The 17,770-nt window shown below is 57.0% G+C and overlaps 1 protein-coding gene across 3 annotated transcripts in view; it reads right to left on the reverse strand.

The window, feature by feature from the left end:
* The window catches only part of SLC60A1 (solute carrier family 60 member 1), a 30,747-nt gene extending 13,237 nt beyond the window's left edge, over window positions 1-17,510 (reverse strand). For all 3 annotated transcript variants that reach the window (XM_028120260.2, XM_028120261.2, XM_028120262.2), the window contains exons 1-6: window positions 17,236-17,510; window positions 7,191-7,389; window positions 6,526-6,786; window positions 3,268-3,436; window positions 2,713-2,828; window positions 1,233-1,406 (exon numbers count right to left, since the gene is read on the reverse strand). In XM_028120260.2, the coding sequence (XP_027976061.1) occupies window positions 1,233-1,406; window positions 2,713-2,828; window positions 3,268-3,436; window positions 6,526-6,786; window positions 7,191-7,389; window positions 17,236-17,465 (1,149 nt within the window). In that variant the 5' untranslated portion in view covers window positions 17,466-17,510. The remainder of the gene's footprint in view (window positions 1-1,232; window positions 1,407-2,712; window positions 2,829-3,267; window positions 3,437-6,525; window positions 6,787-7,190; window positions 7,390-17,235) is intronic.
* Between the last annotated feature and the right edge of the window lie 260 nt (window positions 17,511-17,770).

The following is a 17,770-nucleotide window of genomic DNA, read 5'->3' on the forward strand; positions in this document are numbered from 1 at the left end:
CCCACTCCACCATCCTCTGTCTAAGCAGCTGGCCTTAGGTCCCTCAGAGGCTGGCTGGCCACCAGCAGCGCACGTACCCTGACTCTTCTCCACCCCAGGACTTGGGGAGTCTGCTCCTTCCCTGGGGCACCACCTTGGCCCCCTCTTCACAGCTTCACACTCCCTTCTCCACCGCTCTCCATCCCCATTCCCATCCTGGGGCCTTCCTCTCTGACAATGGGATCTGCCCGGACCCCGCAGACAGACAGAACTCTCTCCCACTCAGAAATATTTGCAATGGTCACACCTCCACTTCTCATCTGCCTCTCCCTCTTGAGTTTGGCCTCTACACATACTATCTCCCAACTACAGTGAACCGAAATTTCTTTCCTAAAAGTCATCGACCAGCACAAGGCCAAGTATAAAGTCCTTTCTTGGAGCTCATGGTCTCTGATCTCTGTAGCCCCAGCATTATTTCCTGACCCCCTTTCCGCAGGAAACTCAACCCAAGGAAGTACTTTTTGACAGTGGATTGGGCTACCAGGAGAGGGAGTGAGTTCCCCATCACTGCAGGTATTTAAGCAGACTGTGGACTCCCTGGAGGAGACGTTTAGAGCGGCGATTGGAGCCCTGGAGGGAGGCTGGGCTAGATGAACTTACAGGAATCTGTAATCTAGACCCTTTGTCTTAGATGGTGACATTGACACACATCAGGTCGAAGGTCTGACCCTGCTGCTTGGGCCTTCCAGGCAGGCTGGTTCCCTGAGTGCCATCCTCCATTAAAAAAGTCTGGCTACTAAGAGTCATCTGGGAGAGTTTCCAAATGCAGATTCTGAGGCTCCAGCCCTGAGATGGTGATTCTGAAGGCCAGGGGATCCCTGGCCTCCGCCGGCCATGGGGCTCTGACCAGCTGGGCGTCAAGGTGACACAGGAGGACCAAGGCCAGCACCTGCTTCACTTGTACTCTTGGCAGGTTGTGCACTGGGATCTGTTCCACTCACAGCAATAACCACCTCCTACAGCCCCTTTCTTTTATGGGTACGAAATCAGAGGCCCCGAGAGGAAAAGGGTGGGCTCCCCCTTCTAGATTTCCATCCCTTCCTCACCAGCATCTCTCGCTTCTGCTCCCCTCCCTCTACAACGTTCCCACCCTGTTGGCAGAGTCCAGTCCCGAGCAAATGTCCTGGGGCAGTGGTAGGGTGAGGATTGAATAGTCCTCCTGTGCTTCCAGGAAGAGAAAGGAGACCACTTACCACATTGATGAAAACCATGGTGGCTGGCTTCACTTTGGAGGAGATGGGAATGGAGATGAGCCGACCCAGGGTGATGAAGCCCCAGAAGAGGCTGGGGAGGTAACCAGCCACCTTGTGCCCCACAGAGAGTGGTTTCTCCACTGCATAGCTGTACACAAAGGCTGAATACTCCCCCTGTGGAGAGACAGGCCCTGCTGAGCACACCTGCAGGGCAGCTGGACCCTCAGAAAAGGAAACCCAGGTTGGGGGCAGGGGTGCTGAGGGCCGAGGAAGGACTGGTCCTGCTCCGAGAGGCTCAATAAAAGGGGGGGCTTGGAGCCAGGATCACACGACACCTGCAGGCCCGAGCTGAGGATAGGACCCATGGTGCACAGCTTATAGACTGCACCTGCCCAGAGGTGCAGGCCTAGGGATGCGGTGGCGGGCTGGGGGGAGAAGGGGTGTCTCTGGGTCTCCACAGGGCGTCCCGAGAGGTCTGGGCATACAGGCACTGCTCCCCATCCCTCAGCCAGAGCAGACTTCCACCACGTGTCTTATTTATGAGGATTCCACAGAAGGTTTATTATCGAAGGAAGGGTACTACAGCTGAAAAAAAGGGGCGTAAGAGTGTCCCATTTGACAGATGAGGGGGGCAGCGAGAAGTGAGCTGCCTGAGGCCACACGGAGAGTTGGAAGTCAGCCAGGGCTAGCACGAGTATTTTCCACTGGGTCATCTGTTTCTTAGAGCCTTCTCTTTGGAGAGTCCCTGATATGGCCACCAATTACTCAATTAGCCATTCAAAAGGATCCTGACGTAATCCTAAGAGACTTCTGGGAAAAGACACTAACTAGTGTAACAGAGCTCACTAGTAGAATACAGAGCTGGGCCCAGGTCCGGCCTGTAGTTTATTTACAACATGGCTCGAGAAGCCTGGGTTTGGAATGTGTTCCAGGAAGCGGAGTGCCCTCGGGTTTACATGGCAGGACCTCTACCTTGAGGAATAGGGCCCTGCCCCTTTACTTATTTATTTTTTAAAAAGATTTATTTATTTGAGAGAGAGTGTGTGCACAAGCGGTGGGAAGGGGGAGGGCCAGAGGGAGAGGGAGAAGCAGGTTCCCCACTGAGCTGGGAGGCCGACGGAGGGCTCGAACCCAGGACCCCAGGATCGTGACCTGAGCCGAAAGCAGACACTTCACCAACTGAGCCAGCCAGGTGCCCCTGGGCTCTGCCCCTTTAAAAAAAAAATGTGGGTAGCCCGCCCTTGGTAACAAACCAGAGAAGCCGCTAGCCACAGAGTTAAGGAAAAGAAAGACAATGGGCTGGGACAGAAGACCCTAGTTCCAAGGGGCTGTGAACAACTCTGCAGTCTCCCCCAGGACTTTTATTTAGCGTAAATGTTTGAATCGACTGTACTAAGGTGAGGTCTCTAGGAAACTTGGATGCCTCACTCTTTCTCTTGTTACTCCCAGCTGGAGTCTCAGGGGAGGAGGGCAGGCTCACCGTCATCCCGTCCGTCATGAACAGGACCAGGGCCGCTGTGATGTGGATGGCGAAGAACGAATAAGGGGCCCCTTTGAAGTTCCTCCTCTGGCAGCAGCTGAACAGGTCCTCGTGGCCTGGATGAGACACAAGGGCAGGGGTGAGTCTCAGCTTCTGCTCCCTCCCCTCTGCAGGCCCAGGGGAAGCGGTTGGCAGGTAGAGAGCCTGGCAGAATGGGGGCCACGTACTGCCTCCCACCTTCTATTAGCTTCCAACCACCTGTTAGGGACAGCCCCTGTCCATCTCAGTCCCGGTGGAAGCAAGACTCTGAGAGATCCAGTAACTTGGCCCAGGTCACACAGGCTGGCTCAGGCAGAACGGAGGCTGGAGCCAAAAGCCTGCCTTCCCCATGCTTTCAGCCAGGTCGCTCCAGCCCTTGCCCCGTGAGACTATGAGTGCCCATGGCTTCTTTCCAGACACGACTGCCTGGGATCTACGATCACCCTCCAGTGGAAGGGGTCACCAGGGAAGCCTCGGTGTGGGGCCGTGGGCGGGAAAGTTCATTAGGGCCCCCACCTGGGTGTGGCTGAAACTTTGGGGGCAGGGAGGAGGCATCTTCCTTCTCAGGAGGTTGTGTCTCCAGGGCGAGCTCATCTGCAGACAGGAGCAGGGGTCTCCTCTGAGGACAGCAGGCCAGCAGCCGCTCTTTGGACAGCAGAAACAGCACGGCCATGGGCACCGGGAGCTGCGGGGCGGGCAGAGGGTCAGGAGAGCCCTGTTGCCATCAGGCTGGCCCCTTCCCGTGCCTGGCCCACTGCACACACCTCCACACGGTCGAACGGCGTGTCCGCCCAGTCCTGATGGAAGGCAGCTCTTTTCCAAAGGTGTCCATCTAAGGGCTGTCCCTGGCTAATGCCGCCAGGTGTATTGACCCAGGGCTGACTGGTTTAATTGCGGCCCAACCTTAACCACATCCGTTTTCCTAAAGACAGCTCCTTGTCACATGCAAAACTTGGACTCACACCAGGCCTCTGGTACAGGAGAGGTGCCAGAGATAAACTCCTTTCTAAGATCCTTATCCTGAAGGTGCCCCCACACTCCTTCATGCTGCTAGATCACATGACACTTTACAACAGTTTGCTTTTGTTGATTATCCCCATTTTCCAGATGGGGCAACTGAGGCTCAAAGTTACCACTTAGTCATAACCCGTTACAACGGGGAGAGCCCACTGTAAGGTAGAGAGCCTTACAATGGGTCTGTAAGCTACAGACCCAGAGACCGTTGGTGCCTGGTCACAGGGCTGACGTGCGGCAGAGCTGGACTGGAGTCGGGACGCCCTGACTCAGTCCGGGGCCAACGCCCCCTCAGGGCTTGTCTGGGTGCTGTTATACCCGAGGAGGTACAGAGCCTGTCCTCAGGCCTTGTGTCCAAACCGGAAAGCTGAGACATGCGCTGCTTTTGACTGAAAGATGTGTGCTCTGAGCAACACACACACACAAGCCAGTGTGCCCTGCCCTACTATTTACACTAAGCCGCTCGGGTTTCATGAGCCCCCAGAGCGATGAGAAATGTCTCCTGCCTTTGCGGTTGCCTAGAGAAGCCTCTGCTGCCTCCCTCAGGTGCCTGGCCTGCATCTAACCACCCTCGCTGCCAGGAAGCTCTTCATCAAGCCCGACCTCTGCCCTTCCTGCCACAACTTCATCCCGGTTCCTTTCACTCAGGAAAGAGAGGAAGCCCGGGGAGCTGTGGAGGCTCCCCACAAGCCCCCGGGCCCCTCCGGCCTGACAGGCGAGGCCGCTGTGGACGTGGGAGGCAGCAGGGCCCGTGCGGCACTGAGGGGGGGGAGTCTCCCCATCCCTGGGGGCAGGCTGGCGCAGCGGGGCATTTTCCCGGGGGTCCCCCAGCCCAAAACATCGACCTGGTGCTGACACCTCCCTGCGGGCACCTTGGGAGCCTCCCTCCCCACTCGAAGATGCGTCCAGGTCAGACACGCCTGGGCAGCACCGCACAGCAGGCCCGAGTGGGAGGAGACGACTCCCCCCTCGGCCCTCAGGAGTCCGGGTCTGACGGGGGAGACCAGCCCTCCCTCCAGTCTGATGGGGGAAACAGGAAACCCTCACGCAGAGGCCTGCCTCGGCAGAGTGCCTGAGTGAAGGCCAAGGGGAAACAGCTGTAAAGAGCCTGGTCACTGCAAGCGGGGCTTTCCAGGGAGGCGGGTGGTGGCAAGGACTTCCAGGGGGATTGGCTGCTGTGGCCCGGTTAGAACACACCCTGCCTTTGTAAGAAGCCCATTCAGAGGAGGCAAGCTCCACCTTCAAAGTCAGAGAGTGCTGGGTGGGCTGTGCGTGTGTGTGGTTGCTTGCGTGTGGGTGTGTGTACACGCGTACCCACAAGCATGCACAGCCCCATTCTCTTCTGTGGTGGACTGTTTATCTTCAGAAACAAACCAGTATAAAAAGTCCGGACATCCTGCAGCAAACAAAGTGCCTCCAGTCTGCACCTCGTGGGGCAAGAGAAAACAGACCTCCGCTTAAACTGGACCTTCCGGCTTCCCGGTCCCAGCGTCTCAGCTTCGACATTGTATGGACGGTGCTCCTGCCCCTCACAGGTCCCCCCTTGGCAGCCACAGGCCCAAAGCTGTGTTGTTTCCAAAGCAATGATCGGCAGGGGCAGCAAATGGAAAGAGCAAGAGAGGGGCGTGGGGTTTTGAGAGCCCCGAGGGAAGACTCCGGTACACGGAAAGTTAGAGAAGAAAGGAAAAATGAGCACTGACTCTGGGGCAGCAGGAAGGGGGTCTGTGCGGGGAGTCAGGGTTCCAGCCTGGCCAGTGTCTTCCTAGACACTTCTCAGGCCCTTGAGCCAGGGACGGTATGCCACCCCCCACCCCCGCTCTGCTGCTCCGTGGGACCCCGCTCAGTGTGATATGCACCGCATCGCTTTGAGGCCCAACAGCAGCTGGGTGCCTGAACCCAGCCTGCCTGCCTCTGGAGGGGTGACAAGTCTGCCAGGAGCCGACAGAGGCCCTAAGTCGTGACACACCATCTGATGTCTCCACCCCACCGCCAGGCAAATGGTCCCGGGGAACACCGGGTCCACGTCCCCAGCCCAGGCTGTGCTGGTGTTCCTGACAGTGCTTCCCAAGCTGGAGAAGGGGCAGGGATGTCTCCCCACCTGTGCCTCGGGCCCCAGCCTGGCCTCCTGGGGGGAGGAAGGGGCACCTGTCTTGGGTTGCAGAGCACCAGAGGTTTTCAGCCAGAGACAGAGTCAGGCTGACAGGGGAGGATGGCGGCTGGAGTGCCGAGCAGCCTCACAGTCGCAGTGAGTGGTCTCTCCACTCTGCTCCGTGGCAGCCTCGGTGGGGGCAGGGTCCCTCAGAGGTTGTCTTGCCCGTGCCCTGGCCTCCACAGGAGCCCACCTCACAGCAGGGCACAGGGGAATCCCACCGGCGATTAAGGGCCCCAGGGAAGAGCCTGACAAGTCCTGCAGGGCTCTGTCCCAGGATCTACTTCATCTGGCTTTGGAGGAAAAGAGCTGGTTTCCCATGGAGCCTCAGATGGCTTGAAAGTGGACGCTGATTCCATTGTGCTAAACCTGCTCGCGGCTTTATCTCCCTTGAGATCACCATCATGGATTGTCACAACCGAGGACCTTCGAGTCGATCTCCTGTGACCCCCCCCTTCGCATTCAGTGTTCCCACTCCCTTGCCTTCCCGAGGGCGCACTTCAGGCCAGCACATTGCTCCGAATCAGAAGACTCCACCCTGGGAGCTGGTATGGGCTGGCAGGTGTGGCTGCCCACTTGTCCCCACCCAGCCCTGCCCTCGTCACACTCACATTGATCAGGGCCATGATCCAGAAGGCATACGACACACGGGTCCCTGTTCCATCCTGTGGAGGCAACCTGGAGAGCGACTGGTTGGACCACCGCCATGCCTCAGCATGGTGCTGGCCCAGGACCCGGGACGCATGGAAGAGGTGACTGCCGGCGGTGCTGTTGGCCGTGCCATTGGCAGGCAAGCAGTTGGCCTCAGACAGGAAGGGGTCGGCAATCAGGGGGCTCAGCAGGGCACCGAAGCCCACAAAGAAATGGAGAACCTGGGGAGCGAAGAGAAGCGGTATGGGTGTGTGTGTGGGGGGGAGGGGATGGCTCGGGCTTCCTACTCCGTCCCCCACTTTGTGTCCCATCTGGGGAGCCCCTGCCTGGCCCTAGAGTGGGGAGCAATAGGGAAGCAGGAGAGGTGAGGAGAGAAGTTCCTCTCAACTACCTTCTTGGCCTGAGATAACTTGGGGCTTGATAAAGGGAAGGGCTAGACAAGAAGAGAAATACAGAGAGGGGGAAGGAGGCCAGAAAACAGCAAGCCCTCCCATCATGCCATCACGGGCACTCTCAGTTTACAAAGACACCTAGCCCCGGGGAGGGGACCAGGAGAGGAGGCCAGGACCCAGGGAGCTCCCCGTGGCCTCCCACCACCCAGCCCCATGCCTGCGTGTGGGCTCACCTGGAGGAAGATGGCCGAGTCCTTCTGGTAGATCCTCACCAGCTGCATGTTGGCCACGGTGTCGATGCAGCCCATGGCTAGGCCCGCCAGCGCCATGACAGAGGCCAGCACCTTCACGTCTCGACATAAGGGGATGACAGCAAACACCAGGGAGATGGCCAGGGAGGACGTGAAGAGGGCCCATAGTGACTGGGCCAGGCTGCAACAGCAGAGGGCTGAGGTCAGCGGAGGGGCCTGTGGCCTTCAAATACAGAGCCCTCCCTGTTCTCCCCTTGCTGGGCAGCCTCGGGGAAGCCTCTGGTAGAAGCGGGGAGGGGGCTGCGGAAGGAGCCCTGTCATTAGCTAGGGGCTTGCCAGCGAGATGTTTCTTGTGCCCCCGGTCTTCTCAGGTAGCAATCCCCACGTCACGGCGCGGCTGTAAGAACTCAGGAGACTGTGTGAGGTGGCACACAATATGCACTAAACAGAGGGTAACTGCTACTGTTTAACCTACAAGCAATTTTAAATTGTTTACTTAGAGGGGCGCCTGGCTGGCTCAGTCGGTAGAGTCATGTGACTCTTGATCTTGGGGTTGTGAGTTCGAGCCCCACGCTGGGCGGAAAGGTGACTTAAAAATAAAATCTTGAAAATAATAAATAAATTGTTCACCTATAAACTATTGTATACAAAGATATTTCTGTCCGTCTCATGGATGTGTGAGGGTCATCTGCTTTGAGCATCTCCAGGGTACTGTGTCATCTGCGTGCAACTGTGGAGATGGGACCCGGGGTGGAACCCGAACCCCTCCCCTCACCAACTGGGCTGCAATGTGCTCTCCCCACACAGGAATGGCAAAACGGCCAGACCCTTCGCAGGTGCCAACTAAGCCACCTGAACCAAAGCCCACAGCCAAGGTATTTGGGTAATTTAGCACCCTCCCCAACCCTGCCCGCCCCCCCCCCCGCCCCCAGCCCTTGGGCAGAGATCTTGGCTCTGCAAGTTTCTGGAAGGGAGGCCCTGTGGTTGTCCCCAGTGAGGGGTGTCTGGGAGGTGACCTTCCTGCAGAGGAGTTCAAAACAGGCAGGCTGAGGGCCTGTTCGCTGTGAGTGAGTGAGTGAGTGAGTGAGTGAATGGAACATCTAGGGCTCTGTCAAGGTCTTGTTGGGACACCCTACCTAATAAACAGACTCTGAGAAAGGATGCCTTGTGTTTTCTGGAACCACTCTGAACGGCTAATGTGGGTGAAGGGCACTGGGTAGCAAGAAGGTTCTGGGGATGCCTGGCTGGCTCAGTTGGCAGAACATACTACTTTTGATCTCAGAGTTGTGAGTTCAAGCACCACATTGGGCATGAAGCTTACTTAAAAAAAAGGTTCTGGAAGAGAGAGTTTATAAAGGAAATTTATCAGATTATGAAAAGTTGTTCTGGCAGCTAGACCTGGTGAGGTGGCAAGGGTGTGTGGCAAGAAGACCTGAGTTTCCGGCACATTAAGGAAAAGAGGGAGACCCCCAGGAGAGCTCTCAGCTACGTCTTTCCCCAGAAGGTCTTGCTTCTGACCCCCGTGGCTCTCTGCTTCTCCTTTTGGCCCATCTTTGATTAAATCCTTTATCAGAAGGCCTCTGCTGATAGCAATAGTTCGTTATTTTCTCTTTTCTTGCTTCCAGGCTGATCTGCTGGGGAGATCACTGATCACGACCCCTGCCTGTTCCCAACTCTGTGTGAGCAGGGAGTGGGGACTCCCTCCACCCTTCACCCTGGCCACTAGGAGGAGGACAGGGAGGGCGGTGTCACAGGGAGACCTGTTCAGGTCTCTCCCAGCCCCCGTTCCCCCTGGCACCCTTGCTCTGTGGGACCCCAGAACTGACAGCCTGGGCGGCCCACTGAGCTTCATGCATTTCTGCCTCCTGCAACCTGGCTTCGAGTCTCCTGTTGCTCCCTGGCATCTGGCACAGAGGGGATGCCCACATCTCCACGGGTGATGAAAATGGCAGGCTTCTCACGACTGCTTGCTCTCTCTTCCCCTTTCCTTTGCCTGCACAAGATGGACTAGGCAGTCTCCTGGCAGGCCTGACTTCAGGGATAGCAAGAGGGTCCTCTCTCACCCCCTCAACTGTTCTCCCCATTGAGCTGGCGCATGGGATGGGGTGACCTTTCCACCACCTGGCTCACCACTCTGCGGTAAACCGTGGATGCCCCAAGTCAAGTGCTCAGACTCTCTTGAAGAGTTAACACATTATCATTGTTGCCCTGAAAAACCTGCAGGGCCATCTGGGTAGCTCAGTTGGTTAAGTGTCTGCCTTCAGCTCAGGCCCTGATCTCAGAGTCCTGGGATCGAGAGCCCTCTTCAGGCTCAGTGAAGAGTCTGTTGTTCCCCCGGCTCCCTCTGCCCCCCCCCCCACCATGCTCTTGCTCTCAAAAACAAAAACAAAAACAAAAAACCAGCCCTTAGCAAAGTCCTGAGGGAAAGGGACCTGGATCAGCAAGTAAGAACGGGAAGGAGAGCTGTGAGAAAGGAAAATGCATACTAACATTTGTTTACAGGCCCAAGGTGGTAGGCTTTGCGACTGTGCCTGTTGGACCCACAAGTAAACTAAGGCTGAGAAAGACTAAGAAAGTAGCTGACATTCTGGACTCAAACAAACCCAGGTCTTCGTCTTGATAATCCCTAGGCCATGCTGCTTTTCCATGGAGGAAAGAGAGATGGGGGGGGCGGGGAGGGAGGGAGTGTGTGTGTGTGTGTGTGTGTGTGCGTGCGTGCGTGCGTGCGTGTGTGTGTGTGTGTGTGTGTGTGAAAGGGTCATGTGGTGCTGCGCCACAGACCCCCGCCAGGCTGGGGAGGGGGGCGGCCAGGAGGGAGCAGGAGACCAGAGTCTGCAGAGCCTGGAACGGCAGGCTTGGGAAGCAGCGGTGAACAGCTGCGGTGGCTGGAACATGAGCCCCCAAGGGTCCCTCTGCGGGTGTTCCGGCAGCTGCAAACCCTTCCTCTGCTAACTGCTGGCTCCGAGACCAGCTTCCCAAGGCGTCTGCGGCAGCCTGTTCACTGCGGGCGCTTGCCTGTCCCCATGCTCAGCCCAGAGCTGCTGTTCCCTCCGGGGATGCTGCCCATTGCCGCTCAAATGAGAAAAGTGCTTGAGGAAGGCTTGCCTCGTCACCCCACACGGGACGGCCAGGAGACTTAGGGGGCTGACGCGGGAGTCGTGGGGGGTGACACAGAGAGAGTCAGAGGCAGAGACAGAGGCCCAAGATAAAGCCTTAGGTCTGGCCAGGATGCCAGTAGAGAAGCAGGAGGCTGGGGAAGGGATGGAGAAGGGGCATGGTCGCGGTGGGCTGCCCCGTCTGGGCCTCTTCTCTCCCCCCATTTGCACCTTCTCACCTTATCATTCTGGAGAAGGACACTCAATGCCCACAGGGAAGATTTTTGTTCCCAGGCTCAGGGACAGGCAGGAAAGGATGAGAAAACAGAAAGCGGAGGCTGGAAGGAAACTGGCCCAGGAAGGCCCCGTCCTGCACCTCCTGCAAACCCCTGGGGCATGATTTGGACCTGCCGCCTACCAACTGGGGCTGGGGAGGGCAAAGCCCAACTTGGGCCTGCGGCTCCTGGGCACGGGGGGATGGAGACGTGTTGTGTTTCCATCCCAGCAACTGCCTGCCCTCCCCAGTTGCTTCAGCAGGGCTGCGCTGGGCATTCCAAAACTCAGCTTGAACACATTTCTTTAGAAAGGCATACTGCTGCCAAGAGAAAAGAAGTCCCAGATACATCCCAGAGCCAGACTGAAATATACTAATTGGTTTGGTCACTTAATGGTTTGGTCAACGGCCCCTTCCAGGAACGTGGGTAATTGAGAATTAGGGAATAATCATGTCAAAACAGCGTTGGCAGCACAAATGCAGTAGGATGTATAATTGGACTGGTCCTAGAGTATAAAAGTGTCAAATCACTATGTTGTACACTTGAAACTGATATAATACGTATGTCAACTATACTTCAACCGAAAATTAAAAATTAAAAAAAAGACTGGTCCTAGACCTAATTCTGCCACTTCCCAGCGGGCAGCTTGGGGCAAGGCATTTACACACAGCCCCTCTGAGCCTTTAGGGGTGAATACCTAGCTCCTTTATGAAATGGGGATAGTAAGCTCTACCTCCTGAGGCTGCCAAGTGCAGTCAGTGTGTTGTTACAGTCTTCTGCTCACTCCCTGGGATCTTCCCCTGGCCACTGGCAGCCCCCCTCCCCGATGCTTACCTCCTCCCTGCCAGCCACCAGGCCTCAGGAAGTATGCTCCACAGCCCCCCAATTCCCCAGCCAGGCCCTGACTCTGTTCCTAGTACAGAGCCTGCTGGTCTGGGGTGACCATGGGAGGTTGGTCCAGGAACTGCTACAGTGGCAGCAAGGACCCACCCATCATTTCATAGATCAGGAGCTGAGCCCAGACAGGGGAAGAGTCAGGATCCAGTTTTTGACTCCCAGTCCAGGCGAAGGCCAGCATTGTGTCATTGATCTTCCCTCCCCTGGTCCTGGGCTCAGAGGTTAATTCAAGCCAGTGAGAGAGGGAGGCCCCACTAGCCTGAAGGTCTGGGGAGGTGCAGGAACAGCTCAGACAGTTTAAGGAACCCCTCCTGGGGGAAGCCTGAGAAATGTCCAAGTTACTCATTGATGGCCCCATGTGGAAGGTGAAATGGGGGAGGGAGAGCCTCGTGGTGCCTGTCCCACGAGTCTGCTGTGTGACCTTGAGCGTGCTGCTGACCCTGTCGGCCCATGTGCTCTGCTCTACCCAGAGGGTACACGTGATCACCTTGACTTTGCCTTGCTGGTGTTGGCTCTAGCCCTCCTGGTTCCGTGATAAGAGGAGGGGCTGCTTGGCTCCAAACCAGGGGAAGGGCTGAAGCAGTAAGATGTCAGCCAGTCCATCCTGCCCTCCACTCCCTGGGGTGGGGAAAAATGCCGCTGACGACCAGCCCCTTGCCACCTCGATGTGAGGGACCCCAGGGTGGGCACTGACATGCTCACAGTCTTGCCTCAGGACATCCCCACTCTGAGAATTTTCTTCCGGGAGGGGCCAGGGAAGAGAAGTGCCCACAACCCAGGAAGAGTCAGAGGTACCCCTAGCCCCTCCCCGCCCCAAAAGGAGTCAGGGCACCCCTGGGAGCTTGGGCAGGCTGCAGACTACAGCTCACGCTGCCCAACAGGGATGGGATGCCTCAGACTGAGGGAGCCAGCAGAAGGCCCCCCTCTAACTGGTCACTCCCACAGTGACACCCCAGCTTGCTCAGGGCCCTGTGTTAAGGTTGGGGAGACTCAGAGGGAGCAGCAAGAAAGCCTGTCTTTGGGGAGATCCCAACCTAAGGCAGGACTCAGGCCCTGTTAGACTCAGATTGGGGCTGCACCCTGCGTGTGACCACACTCCTGGCCCGCTGGGGTGCTAGCCTTGCAGGGAGCACTTCCCCCGCCCCCTTGCTGGGTGTTTGCAGCTCCATCTGCCTAGAACCCCTCTCCTCCAGTTACTCGCACGCATGGTTCCCTCCTGTCATTCAGGTGGCAGCTCAAATGTCCCCTCCTCAGAGCAGCCTTCCCTGACCCACCTGGTGAAAGTAACCTCTCAACTCTGTTACTCTCCATCCCCACCCTGCTTTATGTCCTTCATTTCACTGACATCTCTTCAAAGTGTGTGAGTCAATGGTTTTCGAATGTTTAGAGCTATGAACCCATCACTACAATCTGAGTCTAGGGCACTGCCCTCACCCAGAGAGAAACCCCGTACCCACCGGTGGTCACTCGCCATCCCTTCTCCATATGCTGGGAGCCCACTACTCTACTCTGTGATTTTCCCCTTCTGGACTTCCATAGAAATGGAGCCATATAGCATGAGGTCTTCTGCGGCTGGCTCCTTCCCCTTTGCATAATGTTTTCAAGGCCCCCCATGCTGTAGTGTACATAAGAACCTCACCGCCTTTTCTGGCTGAATACTATTGCACGGCATAGATGTACTACGTCTTGTTTGTCCATCTATCCATTGATGAACATCTGGTCGGCTTCCACTTTTTGGCTATTATGAATAATGCTGCTATAAACATTCCTGTACAAGGTTTTGTGTTGACATGTTTTCGGTTCTTTGAGGCATATACCTAGGAGTGGCTTTGCTGGGTCATATGGTAACTCCCAGGCTGAGGCGAGTTTTTTAAAGCAAGAATCCTGTCTGGGGCCAGACCCCCAGTAGGCTTTCAGCCCAGGTTTGCTGCACACAGAAACACAGACAAACTGCTTCAGGGAGAGGCAGAGTCTTTCTAGATGGGAGACCAACCAGGGCTCAGCTCAGAGGACGAAACTGGCTTTTGTATTGTGTTCCCGGTAATTCAGGGGGCCGGCATCTTGGGGAAGCAGGTTTGACAGCAGCCTGGGAAGCCTCACGTGGAAGGAAGACCGGGTTGCATGCAATGGGCAGGAGAGAATCAGAGCCGGGTCTTGGGCAGGGCAGGACTTGCAGGAATGAGGAAAATTAGAGGTAGAGAAGAAGACAGTGAGTAGGGTAGAGGGGAAGAGCTCAAGCCTTCAATTAAGAGGGTGCATGCAGGGGAGAGGCCAAGGCGAGGCTGGGAGAAGGCTGAGGAAGGTCTGAAAGCCATTTATCTACCCCGATGTCCTTGAGATAAAGGGGTCTCCCAAACTGCCCAAGGTGGTTAGACAGGTCCCCAAGAAACTGGGGGGAAAAAAACCACCTAACCTTTTATCTAAATACCCGTTTCTCTTTCCTATCTGGCAAAGCACATACCTATACACCCTGCCAACCAGGTGACTTTGTGTTCTTCCCTTCTCTGAATGGCTCCCTGCTCCTGATAAGCAAGATTTTTTTTTTTTAAAGATTTTTACTTATTTATTTGACACACACAGAGAGAGAGAGAGAGTACAAGCAGGGGGAGCGGCAGGGAGAGGGAAAGGGAGAAGCAGACTCCCCACTGAGCAAGGAGCCCGCTATGGGGCTTGATCCCAGGACCCTGGGATCATGACCTGAGCTGAAGGCAGATGTTTAGCTGATTGAGCCACTCAGGCACCCCAAGCAAGATATTTCTAAGGGAATCTTGGTCCAGATTCTTCTGACCCTAACTGCACTCATCTCCCTCTTGGCCTGCACATGGTGGCTTCCTTCAAGATCTCTGTCTGTGCTGGAAGCTAGGGGTGGGGGCTGGGGGTGGTAGGGGGGACTGATCCTACCCTGAGCAGAGAGCTCCTGCCCTGTTCTGTCCCACTCTAACATCCAAGGCTGTCCACACACAGACCCTTCAATGCATGTCCCTATGGAGGCGTCCAGAAACCCTCTTCAGCCCTGGTCCTCAGCCTGGGCCAAGCAGTAGGCAGGACGTGATTTGGGCTGCCCATGCCTCTCCCTCGAGTCTGTCCACAGCAGCAGGCTCTTGACATTTGTTAAAGCAATGCCGCCCCCCGGCCCCCAAGTACCAGCCTGGTGCACTAGCACTAGTGGGTAATCACTTAAGCTGAAAAGTAGGTGGGGGTGGGGTGGGGGTATTAGCATTTGAACTTGTAGTGAGGCCCCAAGGAGTCAAGCTTTAGTGGCTGGTTTCGGGGCTACTGGGGGTTCTGTTTGTTTTGAGAAATGGAGCTGTCCGGTCCTAGCTGGGTTGTGACTCCTGTTGACACACAAGCCACCCCTGTTGACACATCCTCCAACCCCCCTGAAGTCCACCTTGCTCTTAGCCAAAGGAAAGGGTTCTTTCTGACATTTTGTTTTGAGGGCAGGAGGACTGAAGATCCGAATTTAAATGTGAACGTGAACTGATAGGGCTTATGCCCTCCATCGCACCCTACCCCCACCCTCAGATCCCAGTAGGAAGTTCCAGAGGCCCTTGGTTTCCTTCCCAGAGTGTCAGCTCAGGAATCCGTAGCCCATATGCCTGTGCCTGGTAAGGACAGGGTGTAACTTGCACCCTACACAGTTCAAGCTGACTACTCATAAAGCAAGAGCCATTTCCCACGTATCTGGTTCTAGAGACAAATGCCTGGGTTCAAATCCTGACTTAATAGCTGTGTGGTGTGACCTGGGGCAAGTGTCTTAACCTCTCTGTGCCTCAGGTTCCTTATGCACAAAATAGAGATAAAATAGTACTAATCCATAGGGTTGCGGTGAAGACAAATGAGTCAATACAAGGGAAGTACTAAGAACAGTGCCTGGCATTGAGCAAGAGCTCAGTGAAGTTAGTTATTACTGTTACCAATACCATTTTTCTTTCCTGCGAGCCCGTTTCCTGCCCCACGACCCTTTCCACTGCCTGCTCAGAGCTCCTGGTTAGGTAAGGAGCTGTGAGGGAGGTGCAGAGCAAGTGAGGAAGACAGGGCCCAGTTGGGTGTGGATCTCTGTTGTTTTCACAAAACCTGGCACGCCAACCTGCCATTTAGAATTATCCTCAGCCCCCTTCCTGTTCTTTGCACTACACACGTTCCTAAAAAATTCCAGGTAAGGGAGCTTTTGTAAGTCAAAATGCTTTTTAAAAAGAAAGAAAGAAAACAGAAAAACACCCTGCTAGATTTCTAATTAAACCTCGAGGCAGAATCAGGAAGGATCTTGAGCTTTTTCTGAAGATTTTCTGAAACCCCCATGCATCCATCCTATATAAAACCCACAGAAAAACCAGTGTACACAAGACTTGCTTCTTAAGAGGAAGATTCTTCCATTTACAAGAGAATATGATAATGGGGCTAATCACTCCCTAATTGGTAATGTTTTGTCAGCCGGTTGGCTTAAAGTGGGGTCTATCTATATGACACCTGTGTTCTCTCCATCAGCTCCAGAAGCAAGGTGGATAGGAAAACCCACCCTCATGGATACGTGGAGGAGTGAGCCAAAGGGGGAGAGCAATTGGCCCAGAATGCACCCCCCCCCCACACACACACCCAGATGTTTCTCTGGGATAGCCTAACTATGGTTTTGTTCCCCAGCTGTCTGCTTGCTTGAGTCCATGCTGTCCAGAAAACCACCCAGCCAGGAGCTGGAGCTAGGGAAATCTCCAGCAGCCTCCAGCTTGCAAGTCATCTCTCCCCTGCTTTGGGTCTGTTTTCCCAGCTGCACTAGGACAGCGAATCCTGCTGCCTTTCCAGAGGGCTCTGCGGGGGCGGCCCTGTCCAATTTAAGCCCAGAGATTGAGGCTCTGCAATGGTATACAAAGGGGCATCTCTGGGGCCATGGCAGGCAGAGGCCAGGAGTGGGAGAAGTGGAGAGGGCCCCTGGCACCAGAGATGGAGGGTCACCTTACCAAGGTGTGCATGAGACACCCCACGCCTCCCCCACACGGCCTAATGGTCAGGTCCTGAGTGTCTCAGAGGCAGAAGGGCTTGGCCTCCAGGAGCCAATGCAGGAACCCTGACTCTCTCTGAAGCAGGACCGCACAGGACCCAGCAGCCCCGTGGCCACCCGGGGAGGGGGCGGGGGAAGGAATAGCGTGTGTCAGCTGAACTGGAGCTGAGGGTCTGAGTGGAGCCCGCCCCAGGGCGCCCTGTCAAGCCGCAGCCAGCTCTGGCACCTAGCACGGCCCCTGAGGTGACACTCCCACTCTCCTTCTACCTCACTTCCAATTCCGTCCCCGGCAGCTGGGGCTACTGACCGACCTGGGGCCGCGGAGCAGGAGGGAGACTCTCCCCCCGCCGCCAACTCCATCACCCCTGGCCCCGGGGCGCGTGGGCGGGGCAGCGGGTGAGAGCCGGGTTTAGCCCCTCACCCGGGTGAGCGAAGACAAATAAATAATCCCGAAGTCACCTTCAGTCTCTGGAGAGACTTTTCCGGGGAGAGCTGGGGTGGGGGAGGGAGGCAGCCCTTCAGACAAGGCGGGGCGCGGCTGGCGGCGCAGGGAGGGGTGGTCGCCGCCTGCCCGGAGGCTGGGGCGCCGGGCAGCCTCAGCCCCGCCGGGGCAGGGACGCGGCGGCGGGAAGGGGAGGGAAGGGAAGGAAGGGAAAAGAAGGGAAAGGAACGGAAGGGAAGGGAAGGGTCGGCGCGGCCGTGCCGAGGAGCGGCGGGGGTGGGGGCTGGGGGGCTGCGGGGCTCCGGGCGGGCCGGGCACTCACGTCCTCTTGAAGACGCCCCCGAGGGCGCTGCCCAGCAGGAGGCAGAGCTGCTGCGAGAAGAAGACCCAGGAGATCTGGGGCAGCGAGCTGTGCGTCTGGCAGCGCAGGTCCAGCAGCGTGGGCCCCAGGAAGGCGATGCACAGGCCGAAGCTGAAGAAGACGCTCCAGTAGGTGAGCGTGGGCTGCAGGTTGCGGCGGAGCAGCCCGGACACGCGGCCGTCGCAGCCCATGGCCCCGGCTGGCGGGCTGGCGGCGGCTGGCTCCGCGCGCCGGTGCCCGAGTGCCGCGCCGCCCGCGGGAGGGCCAACCGGGCCCGGGGAGGCCGGCGGCCGGGAGGGAGGGGCGGGGAGGGGCGGCCCGGCGAGGGGCCCCGCCCTCGGGCCCGGGGAGCGGCTGTGGCGCGTCGGCGGCCCGCGGGCACCGCGTCGGGGCCCGCGCCCTCCTGGTGCGGGCAGGGCGCCGGCCTCCCCCTGCTTCCCGAACCCACGCTCACCCTCCCCGGCTGCGGGAGACCGACCGCCTGCCGCTCTCGGCT

Source organism: Eumetopias jubatus, unplaced genomic scaffold (genome assembly GCF_037043125.1).
Source record: "Eumetopias jubatus isolate StellerSeaLion01/CBP00866 unplaced genomic scaffold, mEumJub1_p1.0 scaffold_12, whole genome shotgun sequence".
Classification (NCBI taxonomy): domain Eukaryota; kingdom Metazoa; phylum Chordata; class Mammalia; order Carnivora; family Otariidae; genus Eumetopias; species Eumetopias jubatus.